Below are 21,557 nucleotides of genomic sequence, written 5' to 3' on the forward strand. Positions count from 1 at the left end.
TCCATCTGTTACAGTTCCCATATCTAACCAATAATAGCAGCAGGTGTAGCGGTGAGAATATTACACTTTTCAGTTAGAGGAATGCAATCTTTATCCTAAATATAGTCACCATTAGTAATGAAATGTAACATGTAGTTTGAGCTCTATTCATAAAACAGATTATGTATCACCTGTAGTTAATTACTCAAATCTGCACTTCTCTTTCTCTGGAACGGCCCAATTCCTTAACAGAAAACTGCCGCCCACGAGCTACATATTTCCAAACTGCAATTAACTTAAGAGTCAGTTGCTGTGCACCTCTCTGTTCTGCCAATAATAATTAACTGCATTCTCAGCTCTTGGACAGAACATGTCAAGCTCTGTTATGTCATCAGTGAATACATGGTAGCATAATAGTATAAAAAAAAAGAAATTGTGCATGGGTCCAGAAAATGTTGAGCACACTCAGACATACATACTTGGATTTGATTTGCACTTTGGAATGGATGTCAGAATGAAAATGGATGTTTATACATTGATCAGGCAGGAAGAGCAAAAGTAAAGAAAATGTCACTGCTGGGGCTGAATCCTCAAATGTCCGAGACATTACATGAACCGCAAAAATAAAATAAAAGAACAGCCTCATTTTGAGCTTGATGGCGGTGCATTTTGAGATAAACTAAAGGGATTTGAAAGAGCTACGTGGGCCCAAGAGGTTAAGGAGTGTTATCAACTGATAAGAGAGGCATGTGGAATATGAGCTTTTAGGCTGTAGGAAAAAGCAACCTATGTCTATAGGATGCTAAATGGATTCAAACCACATCTAGGTTGAAATGGTCTTTAACATTATATCATGAACAAATGCTCCAATCTCCTGGATTTTATAAATAAACAAAATTCAAGGAAAAATCCAATCATGCTGCATCCTGCCAGATATGCGACAGTAACAGAAACATGTTGTTTCATTCATTACACGCTTTTTTCTCTCTGTCTTTAGTCACACTGGCAGAGCCATCACACAGCATGAGGCCGCTAACGGTCCATCTAGGGAAGCAGGCCAAAGACAGTGTGAGCTCAATCCGCACTGACAGGAAACTGTAGTACCCATCATTCCCTAATAGACCACGCCGACGCGCCGACTCCACAACAGATGCATGCATGCACAATGGCACACACAGGTCAAGCAGCTGTAACAGCCAGAGGTATGTTCGCTTTCACTGCAGCCATTCTGCCCAAGACACTACAAAAACACACACACACACACACACACACTCCCCTCCGGCTTAACTCTTCACGGCTGAGCGCAGGCAGGGGGTTGGGGCTGCGGCCCTCAGGCGGGGCCATTTCTCCCTGTGTTTGCACATTTCATAGTCATTGAACCTGCAGCTAAAAATAGAAAGCTAAAAAAACCTAGCACTACCACACGCTGCAAACGGCAGGAAGATATTAAATGCGCCATAGGCTGTTTACTGAGGCACTGAATTAAGGGAAACAAACACCCGGTGCCGTGGGATCGATAAATAATTTCCTTTCTAATACTTTCTCTTCAGACTGAAGGTGTTTTCAGGGATACCGGCAAATATAATCTTCCAAAATATGTGTGTCTGCTCAGAAAAGCGAGAACAGCAACAAAACAAAAAATACACCGACAAATGGCCCCACTGAAGGACAGACTATCTTTGACAGTAAACATGTATCTATTCCAAAATGGTGTGTGCCATACTGCCTGTCTCATAAAGATGTTGTGGTTTAGATTTTTTACGAAAAACAGACTCTTTTGAACCAACTAGTCCTACTTTATACAGCATAGGCTACACATAACTGTGTAGGAAATAACATGGACGCTTCAGCAATGTACTGTACATGTTCCCTTTTTGCCTGCTTCATTCAGAATTTCCCTGGAGGAGACTCACACACACACACACACACACACACACACACACACACACACACACACACACACACACACACACACACACACACACACACACACACATACAAACCAGATAGATTTGCAGTAAGAGAGAGCGCTGAGCTCTCTCTTGTGGTCATTAAACTGCACTACAGCATTACTTAACAGAGGCTCCGGAGTGAATCAGCAGTATCCTTGCATTCATATCACAGTGTGCCCAAATGGAAAGCTAGCGCTAATGGTAAATTAAATCAATGGCTTTCATTCCTTTTGCATTCATCCATTCATAACAGTTGATGTTAAAATTGCTGAAATGATTCTGTTGATTTCACAGGAGGCGGTTTAAAATTTAGAGAGGGCCTTTTCATTGCTGCCACATTCATTCTATCTGGGAGTTGACGTGGTATCCTGGTTGGACAGTGTCTCAGATGCATCACCCTCGCTGTCTGTTTCACAGTTTCCTGTTGGCTGAACGAAAAAGGCAAAGATACCAGAAAACAAAACTTCCAAAAGAACTAAAGCAAAGACTTGGAGATGGCCCACGCTGCAATATTGATGTGGCGGTAAATTACCTGTCATAGGTATCATATTGCTTCGGTGTTTTTATACTTCACCTGAACTGAGGTGAACTGAACCACTCATTAAAGACTCATTGTTTGGAGAGTGGAGTGCTCCTCACTACATCCGGGTCTGGACTGAGTCCAGTTCAAGCACATAGGCAACAATACCATCTAATGCACTCTTGGGTAAATTGTTGCCACATGGGGGCTACACATGTGTAATGGGCTGTGATGAATGAATATAAATATTGTACAATACAGGTGGCACTATCCATGAACATGCAGATGTATCTTATTATGTTGAGGAGCAGAACACATTGCATGAAGTGAATTTGTCCTTGACAGTATTGTTCTCTGCATACTATAATATAACTAAATAAAATAAACAGAAGTATAGGTTTTTAATTATTATAATTGTTTTCCTCCATTGAAAAGTTTACAAGGCGCTTTGGTGTGATTCATTTGGCGGCCAATGAGAATGAAATGGGAGCGCCTACATTCACATGCTCCAACGCTGACGGCACGTGGTGAATTACATTTTAATGAGCTTCTAATTTTAGTGTGTGGCGCCAGTAATAATAATAGACTTGATGAATATTTATGCTCCTTGTTTGAAGTTCAGAGACATGAGGAAGAGGAGGGGGAATACTGTAGCAATCGAGTGGTTTTACACAGAAATGGCTCATGTCTGTCAGACCCACATCGCCTTCAGCCTCTCACACCTAAATAAACGCGTTAAGACATTTGACTAAACATGATGCGCGCTGAATGAAACAATGTCATTTTCCAAAAGCAAAAAAAAAGGTCGGCAAATGCTGCAAAGAAAACATTAAATTGACAAAAGCGCTCCGTCTTGAAAGGCACGGGTGAATGGCATCGTTTTCTGAGACCCATACTCCCCGTGAGAGCTGAAATTGTCACATCTCCGACAAACAAAATGACCGGTGAAAAAACGCGATGCAGTCGCATGCTCGTGCTCACGCAGCTTACCCATGGTGCTGCCGCTGCGGAGAGATCGCCGTGTTTAAGTCCTCGTAATGTGGCGACGACGGTCTGCAGCTCCTGAAGAACACGGCCGACCTTCAGCACCGCGGACAGCTCCAATCAACGGGCTGCTGCCGGTCAGCGGGCTGCTGGGAGCACCGTGAAGGTTACGGAGGGGACTTATCTGATCCAATCAGAACCAATCGCAGTCTTCTTCTTCGTCTCTACCGACAAAGCAAGTGCAGCGCCCAAAAGACGCCAATACATTGAATGGGAATAACGGATTCCGCTCTTGGATCGTTACACCGGATCCATCGAACCGCGTCAAACAGTCCCAGACTCAATGTCAGCGCGCAGGGAAAGGAAAGCACGCGAGCCGAGCAGCAACGCGTCAAATCCCGTTGTGATTCCCACCACCGCTGTATTAGTTGGTCTGTGTGCTGCCGGAGTTGATGAGAGCTCATTACTTATGCGGTGCGTCCCAGCTCTGCTCCCGCAGACAGTCCAATGGACGGACGGAGCAACGCGGCGACGCAGACACCGACTGGCCGTCCGTTAGCTTTACCGAGCACACGCTGTCATTTCCGACTCAGCCTGTGCTGTGACCACATATTAGGTTTAGATGCAAATATATATATATATATATATATATATATATATATATATATATATATATATATATATATATATATATATATATATATATATACGTGTTGTGGGAAACATTGGCTCGTTGATGCGGTTTGAAACGACTTGCAATATGTCTAACAAACGGGGGACTTAGTGAGTCATACTGTGACTATATCAATTAAATAACTAGAAATGGCGGATGGGCTATTGCAAACCAAACTAAGCTCCCACGTTATCACCTGAAAGGTGGAACGCATATGAGGTAGGGTTATGCCCATCATCTTTCCCATATGCATCATTTTGTCTAGGATCAGGGGGAATTAAGCTAACATCGTTAGCACCCTTTAAAAGTCACATTCCTCAAAGTTCTCTTCACATCAACATTGCTAGCATTAGTTTGTTAAGACATATTTAACACACAGGAATAACACATTTTGATTATTAAAATACGTGAAAATGTGGAACACACTGTCCAGCAGGTAACAACATATGGAAAGAAGAGATAAGGTGTCTTTAATGATGAGAATGATTTCTGTGGTGCTTTTAAAAACATGCATATCTATTTAATTCACTACGATATGCTGTTTAAAACGGGACCACACAGTACAGTGCTTCCCCCTTCTGTTTTATAGCAGCAATGCGGAGGGGCCAAGAAGCACATGTAACGTCTTCGAGAGTTGCTTTCATCACAAATGACTTCCTCCCCAGAGACTGTTGATTTCTCAGGCCCTTTTGAAGCCACATCAGAGGAAATGGCAGAGAGCGCCACCGCTACAAGCAGGGATTCTGAGGACTTCGCAACACTGATACAACGTTTATCTATATCAAAGGCATTTCATATTTGTTACCCCCAAAACGTCACCCTGTACTTTGTTCTTCGAGCAACTGCTATAGACGCTCATCTACCTGGTTCAATCAGAGAGCAGTGATAATGATTATCAAGGCAGATATTCTGTCAGTGTTTCTATTTTGTTTATTCAGCTTGTTGTGAAAAGGCATTTTGACTACCGTAGATTCAGCAACACGCTACGTTACTGAGTAGAGCTACAAGTCTTCTGATGGGTCAACTCTTAAATTCCCATACCAGCTGTTTAACTCTCAGTCCCTCTATATCGTATTCCCGCGTGCCATAGCTCTACTTGCCCCAGACATAGAGACTTGTAAATATTCAATGGCGTTTCGCAGAACAAGATCTCTCTCGCCACTGCTGTCACCATCAGTGAGAGAGGGAAAGAGTAGACGGATGGAAAAAGGGCAGATTTCACCGCTGTGCACCTCTTTCACTGACACCCAAGATTTCGAACAAGCAAGGTTTACCAAAATGTGGCCCCCGGTTTTCATGGCAGGTTAATCAAAGCTTCTGTCCTGCTGTGACACTACAAGCATGACCACACACACAAAACAAATCTGCAATCAATATCACAATAGCTCTGGTGGACTAACTCACAATTAATGCCCTGTACAGACTGGCGAATAATGTGCAACGAGCGTAAAATAACTTTCACCGCCCAACAACCTACCTACTCTGTAACACTCATCTACACAAGTTCTACACTTTGTCAGACTACGCATTCATCTTAAAGGTTAATGAAAAAACAATGAATTGCAAAATCATTGATAATACATAATAGCTGTAAACCAACCCCAGACACCCAACATCAGGTCAATTGTGAACTGCTATCAGGTGTTCACTTGGTTAACTTACAACTCAATGGCGTCTCCTCCTCACATCCTCTTCACAATCTCCTGGCGAAACAGCACTTTTAGTGAGACACCGATCCGCTTCCACTGGAACGCAGACTACAAGAGGTCCTTCTTACCAGCTCTCATCCAACCAGCCCCCTCTGTGTCAGGACATTGGGTTCGGGTGAGTTTAAGACTGATACAAACACTCAACATCTTTCAATTATCCAAACCATAGCTGTCCTAAAACGTACTATATTTTTCATTTAATGTTGCACTAAGTCCTCCTCAAAGAACGTTACCTCTAACGTATTGAAGATATTGTATAGACAGACAATCAATCTATCTATCTATCTATCTATCTATCTATCTATCTATCTATCTATCTATCTATCAGAACATCTTTTCATCTGGTCTTAGCTAAAAGACCCTGTAGACCCTGTAGATAATAGTCAGAGACACTGGACTCTATACCAGATAAGTAGAAAACTGTGTATGAAGAGAGGACTAGTGAACTAACCCACACCCAAACCCCCTCGCCACCTATCGTGCTCATTTTCACACTGGACGACTGACGCTGTCATCTGAACTTCTGTATCCTGTCATAAATGCTTACTCTGCTCCCCTGCTGAAGACAAGTCAATGCATAAGCACTTTCTTTGAGTTTATACTCATTCTGAAGGCATATCTGCAAAAAGAAATATGACAGTATTGTCAAGCACAAACAGTGGCGTGAGTGACTCTGGACTGGGATCAAATGTTAAATCCTGCATTTTTCTTTGGGTGTTTGCAGCTGTATATCAGTATAGACCCGTATAGAGTGTCCTTACATTACATTGAGCAGGATTGACACCAGCATCCACGTTGTATATGGAGAATTGACCTTGACTGCCGGGAGGCCAGGGCACCACCAGGTATATAGCTGGCATTGCCTCAGTGGCACATTCCAGGGCCTCTCTGCCAATGCCCTGACTGCCCATCGCCAGCCTGCTGCCACTGTTATTACTCAACACCATCTGTACGACAAGGTAACCGATCTCCCAGCTATTATCTACCAGTGAACAATGGCAGCCTGTACAACCGGGGTCTTGGCGCCGGAGGGAGCAGCCAGTTCGGAGGTCTCTTCCAATGTTCATGCTGATCCGTTTGGTTGGATCGAACCTGCTGGTGTGTATGAGCTTCCCTCCACTGTGGCTTATAGACCATTTAGTTACTGTTTGGCAGTCAACAGCTTAATACTAGCAGGTTGGAGATAAGACAGCTATGGGAAATATATGTCATACATGGACAAGTACAATGATATGACCCCTGAGAAGTGTTAATCTCTGTGCAGCTAACTAAACAAATACAACACAGATACAGATAATCCCCGAGGGTATTCAATACTGCAATCGGTCATTATAGCTTTCCCTTTCTGATCTGTATTGTTCTTTGCATCACACGTAGGACTACATGTTAGCATTGAATTGGGATCGTTTGGATCGGGTGTGGGGTTTCATATTGATCAAAACCATTTCTACCAATAGTGTGGTTACAAAAACTAACTGGCTCAACTGCTTGTTGGAGAAAATAGTATTACAAAGCAATATTTATCAGCAATTAGAACTAAATTGGTTCTGTAGCTACATTTCCACATATATTTAAAAAGAAAGGTCCCATTTGAACGCCATTATGCTTAAAGTGGCACTCCAGGCATTTAGTTCATCACCTACAAAAAGTTCTAGGACTCACAAGAGACAGATTTTAAAAGAAAATCGGTGGGGCACTCCTTGTTTATTCTGTGATTTTTGTTTAAGCTTTATCCCTTTTAACTCCAATCCTAGCTGGCTTTTGTTACTTAACACTCTTTGTATCTCAGTTTGAGAAGCACAATATCTAAACATGTTGTACCTTTTTTTCCAATGAGCTTGTGTTTATTTTAGCATAACATGGTAGACTCACAGACAAAGACTAATCAGGACTATTCTGGTCATTGTTGGCTGCATGTGTGTAAATATATAAAAGTATACATATCACAGTATTTCATGAACAATGTGTGTGTTCAGGCACACTCCTAAGAAACGCAGAAAAAGGATTTGCTAACCACTTTGTCCTCCTGTTGCAATTCCATGAAAGCAGGAATGCAGCAGAGAGAGGGAGACAGAAGGGAAGGGGGCAGGAAAGAGGAGAGAGATTGTGAGTGGCATTAGTAGGTCCTGGTAGTACTGTCACATACTCCAACAGCAAAGGATTGGATGGCATCGCATAAAAACACTCACGCTCATGATTCAAATTTAAGCAGTCTGATACTAAAAGCTTTGGCTTAGTCTGTGGGGAGGATTTTACAGAGGTTAGTTTTACAAAAGCCGCCATAAGGTTCCTTTATGGGAAGAGAAAAGGAGGAACACTTCCCCCCGGTGGTGAAATAGAATAACTGTAAATTACAGTAAATATGAATATGAAATCTACAGCTGTGAAACAACACATGCGAGTGAACAGATTTAGAATAAAGGCATGCAGAGAGACGGTGCTGGAGTAGATGCTGATAATCTCAGAAACATTAGTAGCTATTCGAGCTGCCGCTGTTGGCTAAATTCCCAGATTACAATTTCACTGCAATGTTTCATAACCTTGGATTTCAAATAGAAGTGTAGGGAGGAATTTGCCCGAGGGTGGGACATCTGCATGTGTGTGTGTGTGTGTGTGTGTCCCCTTCTAAATGGATAATACCGAGCATGTGAGCCAGTGTTACCTTATTTGACCGCAGAGACACTCGTCCTCCGCACCGAGCACAGAATTTCGTTTGGCAATATGAACAGAGGTGGCCACAGCCATCGGCAAACTTGGTTTTGTGGCATATCCCGCAGGTTGGGGCTTCGCTCTTCAGGTCCTGGGTCGGCTTAGTCTCCTCCCCCATCTTCTTAACCTGGTCCTTGTACGATTCAAACTGCTGGTGCAACTTCCTGTAGGCGAATGGGAAGGACAGAGGTTAGGAAAAGGGAGATGCGGTTTGGTGACCTAGAAGACGAGAGGGGTTGTGTTTGATTCATTTTTGGATCGAATGCATATTTGTAGTATAAAGTGAGAGCCAATGCTACATCAGTTTTAGTCTAAGGGACTAAATGCCTGTCAAGGGACTGGCCTTTTAAATAGACATTTATCAGCATAACATTGACCTATTTTCCCTTTTACTTCAAATGTTTTTCTGAAACAACTCCACACAAACTCATATGATGTATGCATTGTGTGTAATCAGTGCTGGCATACAGGATAAATAAATAATCATGCCCCTGTTATAGTCTAACTGGCAGACACATGCATATGTTTATGGCACAGTTGGATCATGCGCACCAGTATTATCCGTTCAGTCCTGTTCTGAAAATCACACTTACCCAAAAGCCAGACTAACTGATACAACCTCAGACGTGTGCAGTGCGTGTGAGATTTTGACAAGCAGACACATGCCCTTAGAAGCTTCAAAGCTGAGCTCCTCCTTTGATACCGCACCTCTACCAAACACAAGGGGGGAGGGATATCTAATTTGCTTTGCAAGTTTAAGAACATCACTTAATTCCACTTTCTCAGGTTCCCCTGCGTTTAATGAATCATTTGCACCTGTGTTTCTATTTCGGGACAATCGTAAGGTGAGACAAAGAACAACTCACTGCCATCCTGTTGGATAACCAATTCACACACTAATTGTCATTGTTTCTCTGTTGTATTTCTTATAGCACATAATTTGTGTCACAGGCAGTCGAGCCCACCACCCATTAAGCATTTGTCAGGGCAAAGTCTATTGTGTTACTGTGCATGTCCTATAGATGGCCTCCCACTGATACATTACACCTGATCTCATACAGTAGATCCTTAACTCCTAACAAGTCCTGAGAGGCTACTGAAGAAAAAAAACTGCATGACTCGCATGCATTTTGTATGACACATGTCAATTGAGCGTCTCCTTAGAAACTAAACACTGGGCTGACTTCATAATATGGCGATTAGAATTGGTTTCGCCCCACATATCCCCTGCAACATTCATTAGCACTTGTGAATTATTGAGCGACGCTATCCTTTTACCACATACAGCTCTGCGTTTGAGATAAACGTGCTTCCTTTGCCCACAACCGGGCCCTTTTCGGGCCAAAACGCAATGGCCACACAGCACCTGAGGACTATCTGTGTCTCTGTGTGCCATCTAAACATTAGATGGAATGCCACTGGCATGCCTCCCTGTTGTACCCACTGAGGGATTAAAGGGCTAATTGTGTCACAGCCTTTGTGTGTTTACCAAGCAGAGATTAGTGTGTTGCCTTGTTTAACAGATCCCACCAAATCTAATTTACTGACAGAGGCCTGATTACAGAGTGATGAAGACTGTGATACAACGGATAGAGCCACTGTCTCCGAGGATCAAGGGAATAAAACGACAAACAATCGTGTTTTATTCCCACTTAATCTCCGTTTACGCTCAAACGTTTACGGAGACATGAGCTTTATCCCGGCCACTACAAGGACTAAGGGTCTCTGCTCTATTGTTAGGTCTAAGGCCACTGAGAAGCGCTGTTGAAGATAACCAATGATTACCTCTCCCTTCCTCTGTGTCAGGTCACTTCTTCCAACACCCACTCACCTCTTGGGGGGCTAAATAGGCTAAATGTTTTACACATTTGACTGCAGTATGTATTAAATAATATGTTGATTTTGAGCTGCACACTGAGATAGATATCAAGGCGCAAAAAAAATCAACAGTTTAAGTGGAGAGTAAATATATATACTGTATATGAATATAAAGGAGAGAGCATGCAAGTATAGCAGTGAGTTTTGAATGAGAAATTTAAGTGGCAGCAGGCAGCTGGTACACAGTGCCCATGCCAGAGGGGTTTGCTTATTCGGTCAAACACGGTCAAATGTAGGTGACACTGCTGACGAGTAATCATACGCTGCTCATTGTCCCATCCCATGCTAGCGTATCGGAGCTCTCTTACCTCTGGGCCGCACCAGAGCGGCTACACACAGCCGGTAATCTGAGCCGCTCTCTTTTGGACATACGACAGACCTGACAGCGAGGGTGAACTACGAGCCTCTTCGCAAGCTCCTTTTTTATACCTCTGTTTACACATCTAGGCTAGCTAGCAGACACAGCACAACATTACCATTTATTTACGGTCAAGTTTCTGGCCATTTGACAAATTATAAGTCCAATATGCGTTCTTCTTTCTGCTCTGGTTTGGTGTCTACAAACGTTTAAGAAAGAAAATATGATGTTATCTGTCTTTAGCTTGCTAGCTGCTCTACTGCACAAGCTAGTTGCTAGCTAGCTTTGTGCTGCCTTACTGAGTAACGCTACGTATTTTACAGTGTAGCGTTAGCTAATTATTAAGAGTTTTTTTTATTTTTGCTAAAAAACAGTTTCCTGCTGCTATTGGAAATGAGGTTGAAGACAGCATTGTAACTGAATTTATGAGGAGCTTACATTGCATTACCTTTCGCGCCTGAAAAACAAAATAAGCTAAAAGAGGCTTAAGGCTCCATAGTGCTGCATAGTTCAACGACAATTTCACATCGTCATAAAAAATGTAACATTAATTTCCAGTTTATGGATTTTTGGTTCAATTAAAACTTACATTGATGTGTCAGTTCAGCGTTTGTCCTCTAAGAGCTACCGTGTCCTCTAAATCCCTTTTGAGTTCCTTTGACACGCTTTTTTCACAGCAAACATCGTGACTTGTTCAAGCAGGAAAAGCACAGGTGTAATTAATAACATTAATGATTCAATTCACTCCAAAGCCCTGCTATTGGCAATACTATCTCATGTGGTGTGATGTCTGCTGGGACTTATTGGAACAGAGCCCCCATCGGCATACTGCAATTTAAGTTACAATTTACATCTGTACTAATGTCTCCTATGAAAAGAAACTCATGGCTGGGTCCAAAATCACTCTCATGTTTACTTGTTCACTATTCCCTACCTGATTAACATCCAATAGTTCACTCTATAGTGAGCATTATACAGTATAGTGCATACTTTTACACAATTTGGACAAGTAAGTAAGAAGTGATACAGATACTGCTTTATTCCTCAAATATCCTGATTAGCTGACTCACTAATTCACTCTGTATTTTGAGTAACTTGAGTAAAACTGCATACAACATGGCTGACGGCTTCAAGCTACTCACTGCCATTCACACCGGGGGTGAAAAATTTATAATGTAATTCTTTATAAAACAAAAATAAATGTATATTAAAGAATTTATCCTGTACTCTCCACGACATCGTTAGCAAACCACCAATTGTATGCCCATTGTCAGCCAGCGCCATTAACTGCAACAGTTGATACAACTATTTTTCTTTTTTTTTCAAACACATACACCAGACACTATAGACAGGTTTAACCCTACAGACCAGCTGGATGACAACAGATAAAACTCTGAGCGCTGAGAGGAGCTAAATATGTAGATACATCTTGTGTTTTTAACTTGTCAACTCAAAAAATATTGCATTAGTTTATTCCAGCTTAGTTGGTCATGTGGATCATATTGGCTGTGAGACTGGCGGAGGAGGCAGGTTGTCGTCGCTCCATTTTACTCTTTGTCCCTATATAAATGAATCTGCATTATGAGTACATTAAATGGACATATAAATACATGTAACAAAGCATTAATTCTATCAATACATTTACCTTACATTAGTCAGAAAGCTATTCTAGCTATTCTATTCTCGGCATTTTAATCACAGATCAAAAGTATTTATTAAGTATTGCTGTGGTACATATCATGTAATGAACTATTTTTTCCCGTTTCATTACATAAAATTAATAATATCAGGGCCAAGTAATACACAAACATATATGAAGATACCTGTTGTGTTAGTATATTAGTACTGGTTCCACCTCAAGAAGTGTTACCATAATGTTATGTATAAATAATAATGTGGAGTCCATCATGGCACACCACCACTCTCTCCTCGTATTCTTCGACCAACACACAGAGAAATAGTGTGATATTGTCAAATATCCACCTCTGTATGTTTGTGCCTGCTGGGAGGAGATCAGAAAAGGGGTCTGTACTATTACTTACGCATCTGGCTCTGGCTCCTTGTCATTTTGGGACTTTTGCTGGGGCTGAAGGACGTTATTTACCAGCTCAGTGATCCCACTAAAGGGAAACCACCTGTTCAAATAAGCAAAGTGTGACTTGAACATCGCGATGAGTCATCATGGGAGAAAACAATGTTTTTTTTTAAGGAAGCAGGTCAGATTCTAAGAAGTGAAAAGTAGCGGGGACATTCACTACAACCAGCGCAGAGAGGAGGAGGCCGGGACACAGGCAGGAGCGGCGATTTGTGGAACATTGACAACAGTGTCAGAAAGAAAAACAAAGAGAAAAATAGAAGAAGGTAAGAAAGAGGATACAGACAGACTTACAGTAGAGGGAAGGAGAGAAGAAGCAGGAAAGCTCTTCAGCCAATGGAAATGAGAGCTGCATCAAACGCTCAGCTGAGGGTAACAGGAGTGTCATTTATTCCAGCCTGGTAGTGCAGCAGGGGTCAGGTTGCCCTGACTGGTGGATTTCGTCAAAATGCAGCTACAGTACAGCGGAGCAGGGCAGGTGCATCTAGTGAAGTACGAATTACGAATTACGTGGCTGCACAAGCCAATCAGAGTGCAGATATGAGACACCGGGTGAGAATGGGCAGCCAGTTGGAGACCAGGGACAAGAGGAAGGGTTCTGGGGGGAAGGGGACCTGGCTATAACAAAGCTGCTCGAGAGGAAAAGCCATCATCACTGATGTCACAGAAGCCGGCCGTTTGGTTCCCAGCACCAAATTCAACAGTCTGGTCGATGCGAATCATTCAAAGCTTGCAAAAACAAAATGCCACAGTGCAAATCACTGAGCTGCCTTCCATGACATCAGCGACATCTCTGTCGTTTTCCTCCCAGACGAAGAGGAGAAAGCCACATGAAGCACACAGCACCCACTGACAGGAAGTGTGTCAACGCCTAGAGCACTCTGGGTAATGCAGTTCACTTACTGTGCCGGCTGAGGCTTTGGTTCTTCTTTGATCCTAAAACATAAAAAAAAGGAAAAAAAAGAAAAAAGAAAAGGTGTGCACAGCTCAGTGCATACAGAACACAAAGAGATGAGGAAAACAATTGAAAGGACACAAAATATCAACACAACTGATAGCACTAAAGATGCATATGACATAAATAATACTTCAACTATAATATGAATAACATTCAAGATATTATAGATGATGCTTTAATGGAAATGGCAATGCAGTGATGACAATGGTAATGAGGTGAACAACATGGGGGAAAAACATTTTGAATGACTTTTAAGATGATGTAAAGTAAGTAAGGGGTTTGAACCAACTTCAAATTAAAATGACTGCTTCATGTGAGTAACATCCTCTCTCATACTGAATGTGCTAGCATGGAAAAGCGTCGCTTTTTACAGCACTTTGGTTCTTTACAACAAGAGGGTGGATCCAAAGTGCATGGACACCACTACCAGAGGAATTCATTATTAATAGTGGTCCCATCACCATGAGCCAACCAGTTCCCAGAAATATAGCCACGCATCTGCACAAGTTCAGAGTAAGCAGAGCAGACGTCTGAGCACTGCTTTTGAATTGCAAGCTGAGATGATTTAGAAGGTGAGGAAGGAAGCAGTCGCTCATTCTGAGTGAAGTTCAATTAAGCTGAGTAACACATGCTTGATTAGAGTCCATTATGACTGATAGGGCTGGGAAATATATCGATATTATATCGATATTGCGATATGAGAATCTCCGATTTTGGATATTTTAATACGGCCCGGTTTTAAAGGCTGCTTTACAGTAAAGTGGCGTTATTTTAGGAAAGGGGTTATTCTTTTCCTTTATCCGCTTTTATTTCCATAGAACTGATGATTAAGAAAATAAATTAAGAAATGTCATCGAGTAAATAACTTTGTGACAATATCTATATCAAGAAATTTGGTCAAAAACATTGTGATATTTGATTCTCTCCATATCGCCCAACCCGAACTGATAGCAAGGTCATTAAACATCATATCACTTTTTTGATTTTATTTATATGTTCCCCTAAATTGCAAAAATACATATTGTCTCACTTTTAGACTTTTGTGGTGCTCTAAGCTTTGAAAGATTACGTTTAAATAATTTTAAAAGCAACAATCCGCAAATCTCATTGATGACAATTTTCACTAGAACTACTTTCTACAGAAGATAAGGTTCCTGAAACTGTTTCTGTTGGACAAAGTAAATATGACTTTTAAATCCTCTGAGCACCACAAGCGAAATTCCGTTCACTTCCATTGTGTTGGACTAGCAGCGGAAACAACAGAGGTGGATGTCTGAAAACATGTGCGGATAAAAACTCAACTCAACAGACTAAATGAGAACCAACCCGCCAGAAAATTGCAAATCGCTGTGACAATTTCTTACAACATCTATAAAGTAGACTTTCCCTCTCAGGACCACATTGTCTCAGAAACAAAACAAGAGCAGGAGTTACTAGAGTGTTACAACCGTCACTAAACAAAGCAAAGTCTTTACACACAAACATCACACATTCCTCATGTGGAAATGTTTAAGAAGTTGTAATCGGTGTAGCCAGAACAACCGAGACAGCACTCAAACACACACACACACACACACACACAACCACCTCATGAGTGTCTATCTGCAAACCCTCTAACACTGAAGTTCAGCCTCTGTCTCTCTCTCCTGGTTTGAGAGTAGATGTCACTACAAGCAGAACAGAGACAGCTGAGAATCACACGTCAGAACTTTACACACACCTCATCACATGCTTACGATAAGTACACAGTCCCTTTCATATAGCTGAGGGAAATTAAATGTGTTAGTTGGTCTGTTTTTCTGACCGAGGCACAGCAACATTTACTCCTCTGGCCTAATACTCAAGATTAACAGTCGCCAACTCATACCAGTACCAGTGTTCTTATGAAACTAGGTCCAGGTAACAAATATTCCAATTAAAATGACATAAAACACGGAGAAGGCCTAAATTAAACTACGAGTATTCTCTTTTCTTTCCTCCAGACATGTGTTGCTGGAACTATAAAAAGCCTCTGAATAGCTTTCAGACCATGATACTAAAACTCTCCCCTTGAAAACACTCTGTAGCTCCTTATAGATACGTACAACATCTATGAGGCGGCTGATAATGAAGAACTCACTGGCCAAATCTATCGCCCAATGAATAAAATGTAGAAAGTAGAAATACTCAGGATGGACCCCAGTGTCACACTATACATATGCCATCAAACTCCTCAAGGCTCAGGACTATCGCCTCACAGCAGTCTAGGTTAGCTAGAGGTGGAGAGAGAAACTTGTCTGTCTGATCCGCATCAGACGGCCGAGAGAACACACGAGAGAAGACATAGTCCTGTGTGTACCCTTCAGTCTCGCCGCTCTGTTTCCCCATGAGCCAGTCCATATTTATCCTCTCGCTGTGTTCTCCTGATGACCTGCAGCGTCGTTCTGTATTGATCCCATCAGCCCCGTCTCTGTGGTCGCATTACAAGCCTCATATTTATCTGATCCAGCCCGCTGCCTGCCTGCCTGCCTGCCTGGACGGCTGCCGGACAAAATGTGTGTGTGTGTGTGTGTGTGTGTGTGTGTGTGTGTGTGTGTGTGTGTGTGTGTGTGTGTGTGTGCACTGTACTCATACGTGTGTGCATATGGGAGTGGGCGTATTGTTTGACATGGGGCAGTAAAATGAGTGACGTCCTCAGTATCCCGGCTGCTGAGTCTCCGTTTTCCATCCCTCTTTAACCTGCACTCTTCTTCACATGGTACTCCACAAAGTACACAAAATAAGACATACACTATGCTACAGGGTTAGGAAAAGGGTTTGTGTCAAGCATCTTTGCATCTCACTGAAAGATTCAGATTCTCTCTTTTCTCAGTTTCATTGTGTGGCAGCTTTGATTCTTCGTGAGCCACATGCTGCTGTTATTTTTAGCCTCTTGTTGTTCTTATTTTGTTCTGTGTTTGGGTTTCCACCTTCTCCGTTTCACTGGTCTGTGCATGCAGGAGCACGCTGCTCTGACAATGGCTGGTGCTACACTGCTCTCTAGTGGACAGATGTGCTGCATAAACTTCCAAGAACTAGATTCCTGGAGTTCTATGAGGGAATGTGTGAGGAATGGGGTGTTGGTTATTGATTTAATGTTGGAGTCTTTTTAAGAAACCACCTTAATAAATGTACATAAACTGACTGTCAGAGTCTGAGGTTTGCCTTATCCTCGTCTGTCAATGTATTATTATGAAAACAGGAACTGAAACTATAAGCAGTTCATGAAAGCGTTTCATATGGGCCCACGTCTGCAACTCTGTCGTTAGGGATTTCTTTCAAACTCGGATGGGAGTGAGAGATCCCTATAGGAGAGCTGGATCGATGCAGCTCCTTCTGTACAGACAGCAGGACAATCACACCACAGGGCCGTCACGAGGACCTGAACATTTTAGTAAAATCTCAGAAATTGAATTAATCTGAGCCCTCTGAAGACATCTCTGCTAATAAACAGAGGGGATGGCGGAAGGAGAGGAGAGGAGTGGAGAGAAGAAGATGCTTAGCACATTACCTGCCCCCACTTCTCTCTCTTGCTTTGTTTTCCTCTTGCAGTCTTTCTAGATATCTTCTTTTCTGATTTTTCTTTTCTCTTTCTGGCTTTGTCTTCCTCTGCCCCTCTCCCCGTCTGTCTTTTAACAATTGTTACTGCTTTTTACTCTCTCTCTCATTCCCTGCTACTCCTTTGCCACAGTTCAGTTGTGTTCAGACAAAATGCATTGGCTGCACAACCAGCCCTGACACCTTACATTCCGACACACCCAGAGCGAAGGTCGGCCACACTCACTATAGCTGCTGACGAGCGGCAGACACGTGGCGCTCGAACGCAAAGCAAAGGCCTGGCAGAGATGACGCAGTCAGTCGTTCCTACGTCAGTCCAAACACGTGGGCACCGATTGTCAAAATCAACTGACAAAATAAATGTTGTTGTGCATCAAAGGACTTTTTTTTACCACCGCTTTTGGTTCAGCCTCGCAGCTCTCATCAATGGATTTCCAGCAGCAGTGTAAGCAGCTGTTTACAACAACAACAGTTGTGAAAGAGGCAAGTGTTAGCTAATGTCCACTGTCTTGTCCATATTAGGGTTGTCACGATACCAAAATTATGACTTCGATACGATACCTGCCATAAATATCACGATACTCGATACTTTCGATACGATACCAGAATACGATGCAATACCGGTATATTGATCTATAATAGTAATAATAAAATGTCTGCATGGTTCCCTTTTTTACCAGCTTGTTCCTGCCCAGCTTTTTGAACTCTTAACAAATGGCATTAATATTAGCCTACAGCAAGATATCAATGAAAACTACATGGAGCCATCATAGCATTGATTATACACGACTATGTAGGCCTGTTGTCCATATCTGACCAGATGACTACATAGTTATTTCCATAAGTATGAGACATTGTAGAGTTACATAATTTTACAGATGTGTGTTTGAGATGAAAAATAAATAAAGCTATGTGGGATGGGTACATTAAAGATGTACCCACATAATTAAAGGATAATTTCTCCCCTTTATTGAAAAACAACAATGAAAAACATCCCACCACATACCTTTCACCAATACAATGCAATTACACTATGGTGAACAATGAGACAGCCAGTCTCTATGCTGTCTGGCAGAATTGTGAATATTCACACTTGTTGATGCACTTATTACAACTATTTACTATTTAGTGAGTTTGATATTTTCACTTCATATTTTAGCTCAATTCATGGAAGTTATTTTTCCTTAACTAAAAATAATTAGCTCAAGATCCACCCAGTTTGCATCAATTGTGTTTCATTTGGTACTTTTGTGTGCATTCTGACCTCATGATCATATATGCTGGTCATCAAACTAGGCTGAGGCTACTCTGTTAGGCTGTATATGGTGAGCTTGGGCTTTTCATGTTTCTAATCACATTACCTGTCGTTCGTTGAACTCTTTGAAAAGTGTGGAGTGTCTGCCTGAAAGGTGCTTTGCCATGTTCGACGTGTTACTCCCTTAGTCTGTGTGGCTTTTTTGCAGACGGGTCTCTGTGTTAGACGGTCGACAAAAAGCTCCCTGCCGCCCCGCTCCCAGCCGCCCCGCTCCCTGCCGCCCCGCTCCCAGCCGCCCCGCTCCCTGCCGCCCCGCTCCCAGCCGCCCCGCTCCCTGCCGCCCCGCTCCCTGCCGCCCCGCTCCCTGCCGCCCCGCTCCCTGCCGCCCCGCTCCCTGCCGCCCCGCTCCCTGCCGCCCCGCTCCCTGCCGCCCCTCCTCCTTGGGCCCCGGCTCCATGCGCTCAATGCATGCAGAGAGCATGAGAGAGACGAGCGGAGCAGTTTTTAAGGAAGCGTGCTATTGAGGAAGTATCATACTTAAAATATGCAAAATCGTATCGTTTTTAAAGTACGGGTACCGCGGTATCTTTGTGGTATCGGTATACCAACATATTGACTTGACAGCGTGGTTTGCCCTGCCCCAAAGTGGCCAAACTCTCTCTCTCTCTCTCTCTCTCTCCGCGTGAGTCGCATGATAGCTTCACGCTAGTGGGAACGTATTCACGCTAGTGGGAAATGTTGACTACCGTCAACAAAATCCATGTCCCAAAACGTGCTGGTCTGCCTCTCTGTAACGGGCATCTGTTATATCTCTTTTCTTCTTTTAAACTATTAACTATAGTTAACTATTTAAAAAAGGTATTTAGGTGCCAGCACCAGTAAACACATTCCCAACCTGCTGTGTTAAAATCTAATCAATCTTTGTTTTTAAAGAGATTTTTTTTTTAAAAGCACTTCCGTCACTTTGCCAGCTGCACTCTGACGTCCACTTCTGTTCCTTTTAGTCACGAACAGCAGACAGTATTATCTGTCACACTGTACTGAGCTTCCACACATGCCACCCAAAGCGTAATTACTTTCCAATTACACCACCTCCCCATAGCCAGAGTGTGCCGGGCAAGCCCAGCCAGAGTCTCTCTCTCTCTCTCTCTCTCTCTCTCTCTCTAATCCCTTTGAGCAAACTGCAGCTCAGGACCTTTGTATTTCACTCAGAGAAGTCGGCCAGATGTTGGTGGGAGAAGCTATGAACAGGGGTGTGTGCAGTGGCGGGATCCCACGTCTATAAGCGGTGACCCTGCAGGCCCCTCCGAGTCCACCACGGACCGGAGTGATAATTAGATCATAAGGGAGTGATCTGGCTCTCCAAACTGTATACATAGTTAACACCGCACCGGCCAGTCAGTGCTGCCAGGAGATGAGGGTAACGTCTGCCTGAAGTCACTCGGAGGCAAGTGATCACTGGAGGCTCTGGAGGCGCTGCCAAATTCTGTTCTGATACAGAGTGTTTGTCGGTGCAGTACAGAATGGTGTTATTGATGCATAGTTTGATGACGCAATGAAGATTTAATTTTTTAATTGATCCCTGCAATGATGTTGTGATTAAATGTCACAATGTCTGAAACTATCTAGTTGGATTACTTGATCAAAATCGATCTGGTACCTCCATGGTTCACACTGTGTGTAATCCCTATATTCTTTAAATAGAAAAATAAAACAAGCTTTCTATTTTTAGTTGCAAGAAAATGTTACGTATGGAAATGCATTCATATGCATGTTATTTTTGCATTACCATGGCCTTGTTTAAGGCCATAACAGGCCCACTTACAAACTGTGCAATATATATATATATATATATATATATATATATATATATATATATATATATATATATATATAAATCTGCATGTCACAACTTGAACTTATGCATGTATGTAATGTAGCAGGAGAGCAGCAGCGTTTGCTGATAGCATGATTTGGGGGAAAGCTATAGGACCACTATGGGAATCCACTAACTTGTAGTGCCGCTGTCATGCTTCCACACCGGGCTTTTTCCTTTTTATTTTATGGTATTTCATATCTTTCTTCTTTTTTTTGTCCAGGTCCATTCAGGGATTGCATTTGTATCTTTTGTCTTGGTTTTCTTCACTCCATTTGGACATAGTTGGCGCGCTGCTTATGGCAGAACAAACCCAAACCAAAGGATACTAATGTAGGTGTGTGAATTATTTATATAATGTGTTACTACTCCGCCCATCCACAAAAGGAAAAACCAACATGCACCGTGTCAGCATTATCCCTGCAGGATGGACACAACAGAAATCCCCCGTTGCACACCACCCCTACTGTACATTCCACCGGGGGGAGAAAACTCCCAAGAAAACGGAAAAAAAGAAAAGCAGTGTGCACTAAAAATAGCAGCTCATTCAAAGACAGTCGATTAGGCCTGGAGACACCTGTTCATTCTACCTCTCTTAACAAATGCCAGAAGACGCTTAACACTTTCTCTGCACCTCGAGGATTAGGGGTTAGAGGATAGAGTGCTGATAACTTCCTCTGGCATGCGGCGATAGGCAGGGCGGTAGGGAACCAGCTCCTCGGGGTGCAGGGTGGGGTGTGGGCCAGCTACCACAGCTGGGGCCTTAGAAAGCACAGATAGGATAGAATCCACGGGAAGGGGGGCCCACTCATCAGAATGAGCAATCTGACAGGAAGCCCTTCCTGACCAAGGAATTAATATTCTGATTGTCAAACAAGAGTTGGCAACAGCAGATTATTTTTTTCTCTGAGTGGCTAATCTGCTGCCAAATATGACAAAAAAATCCATCTGTTTCCTTAGATTACCTGCCAGGATTCAATTGAGCTGCTCCATATCTCTCTCCTGTCCTGAGAGATTTCCAAGTGGCAACGAGTC

At 42.7% G+C, this 21,557-nt stretch overlaps 1 protein-coding gene across 4 annotated transcripts in view; it reads right to left on the reverse strand.

The window, feature by feature from the left end:
- rims2a (regulating synaptic membrane exocytosis 2a) overlaps nt 1-21,557 on the reverse strand; it is a gene marked incomplete at both ends in the record, with an annotated part of 126,064 nt that overhangs the window by 92,688 nt on the left and 11,819 nt on the right. For 3 of the 4 annotated variants that reach the window (XM_079228125.1, XM_079228126.1, XM_079228127.1), the window contains 3 exons: nt 8,480-8,690; nt 12,805-12,897; nt 13,761-13,793. In XM_079228125.1, the coding sequence (XP_079084251.1) occupies nt 8,480-8,690; nt 12,805-12,897; nt 13,761-13,793 (337 nt within the window). The remainder of the gene's footprint in view (nt 1-8,479; nt 8,691-12,804; nt 12,898-13,760; nt 13,794-21,557) is intronic. The other variant, XM_079228128.1, reaches the window with a different exon arrangement.

This window comes from Taurulus bubalis (genome assembly GCF_910589615.1).
Source record: "Taurulus bubalis genome assembly, chromosome: 12".
NCBI classification, from domain to species: domain Eukaryota; kingdom Metazoa; phylum Chordata; class Actinopteri; order Perciformes; family Cottidae; genus Taurulus; species Taurulus bubalis.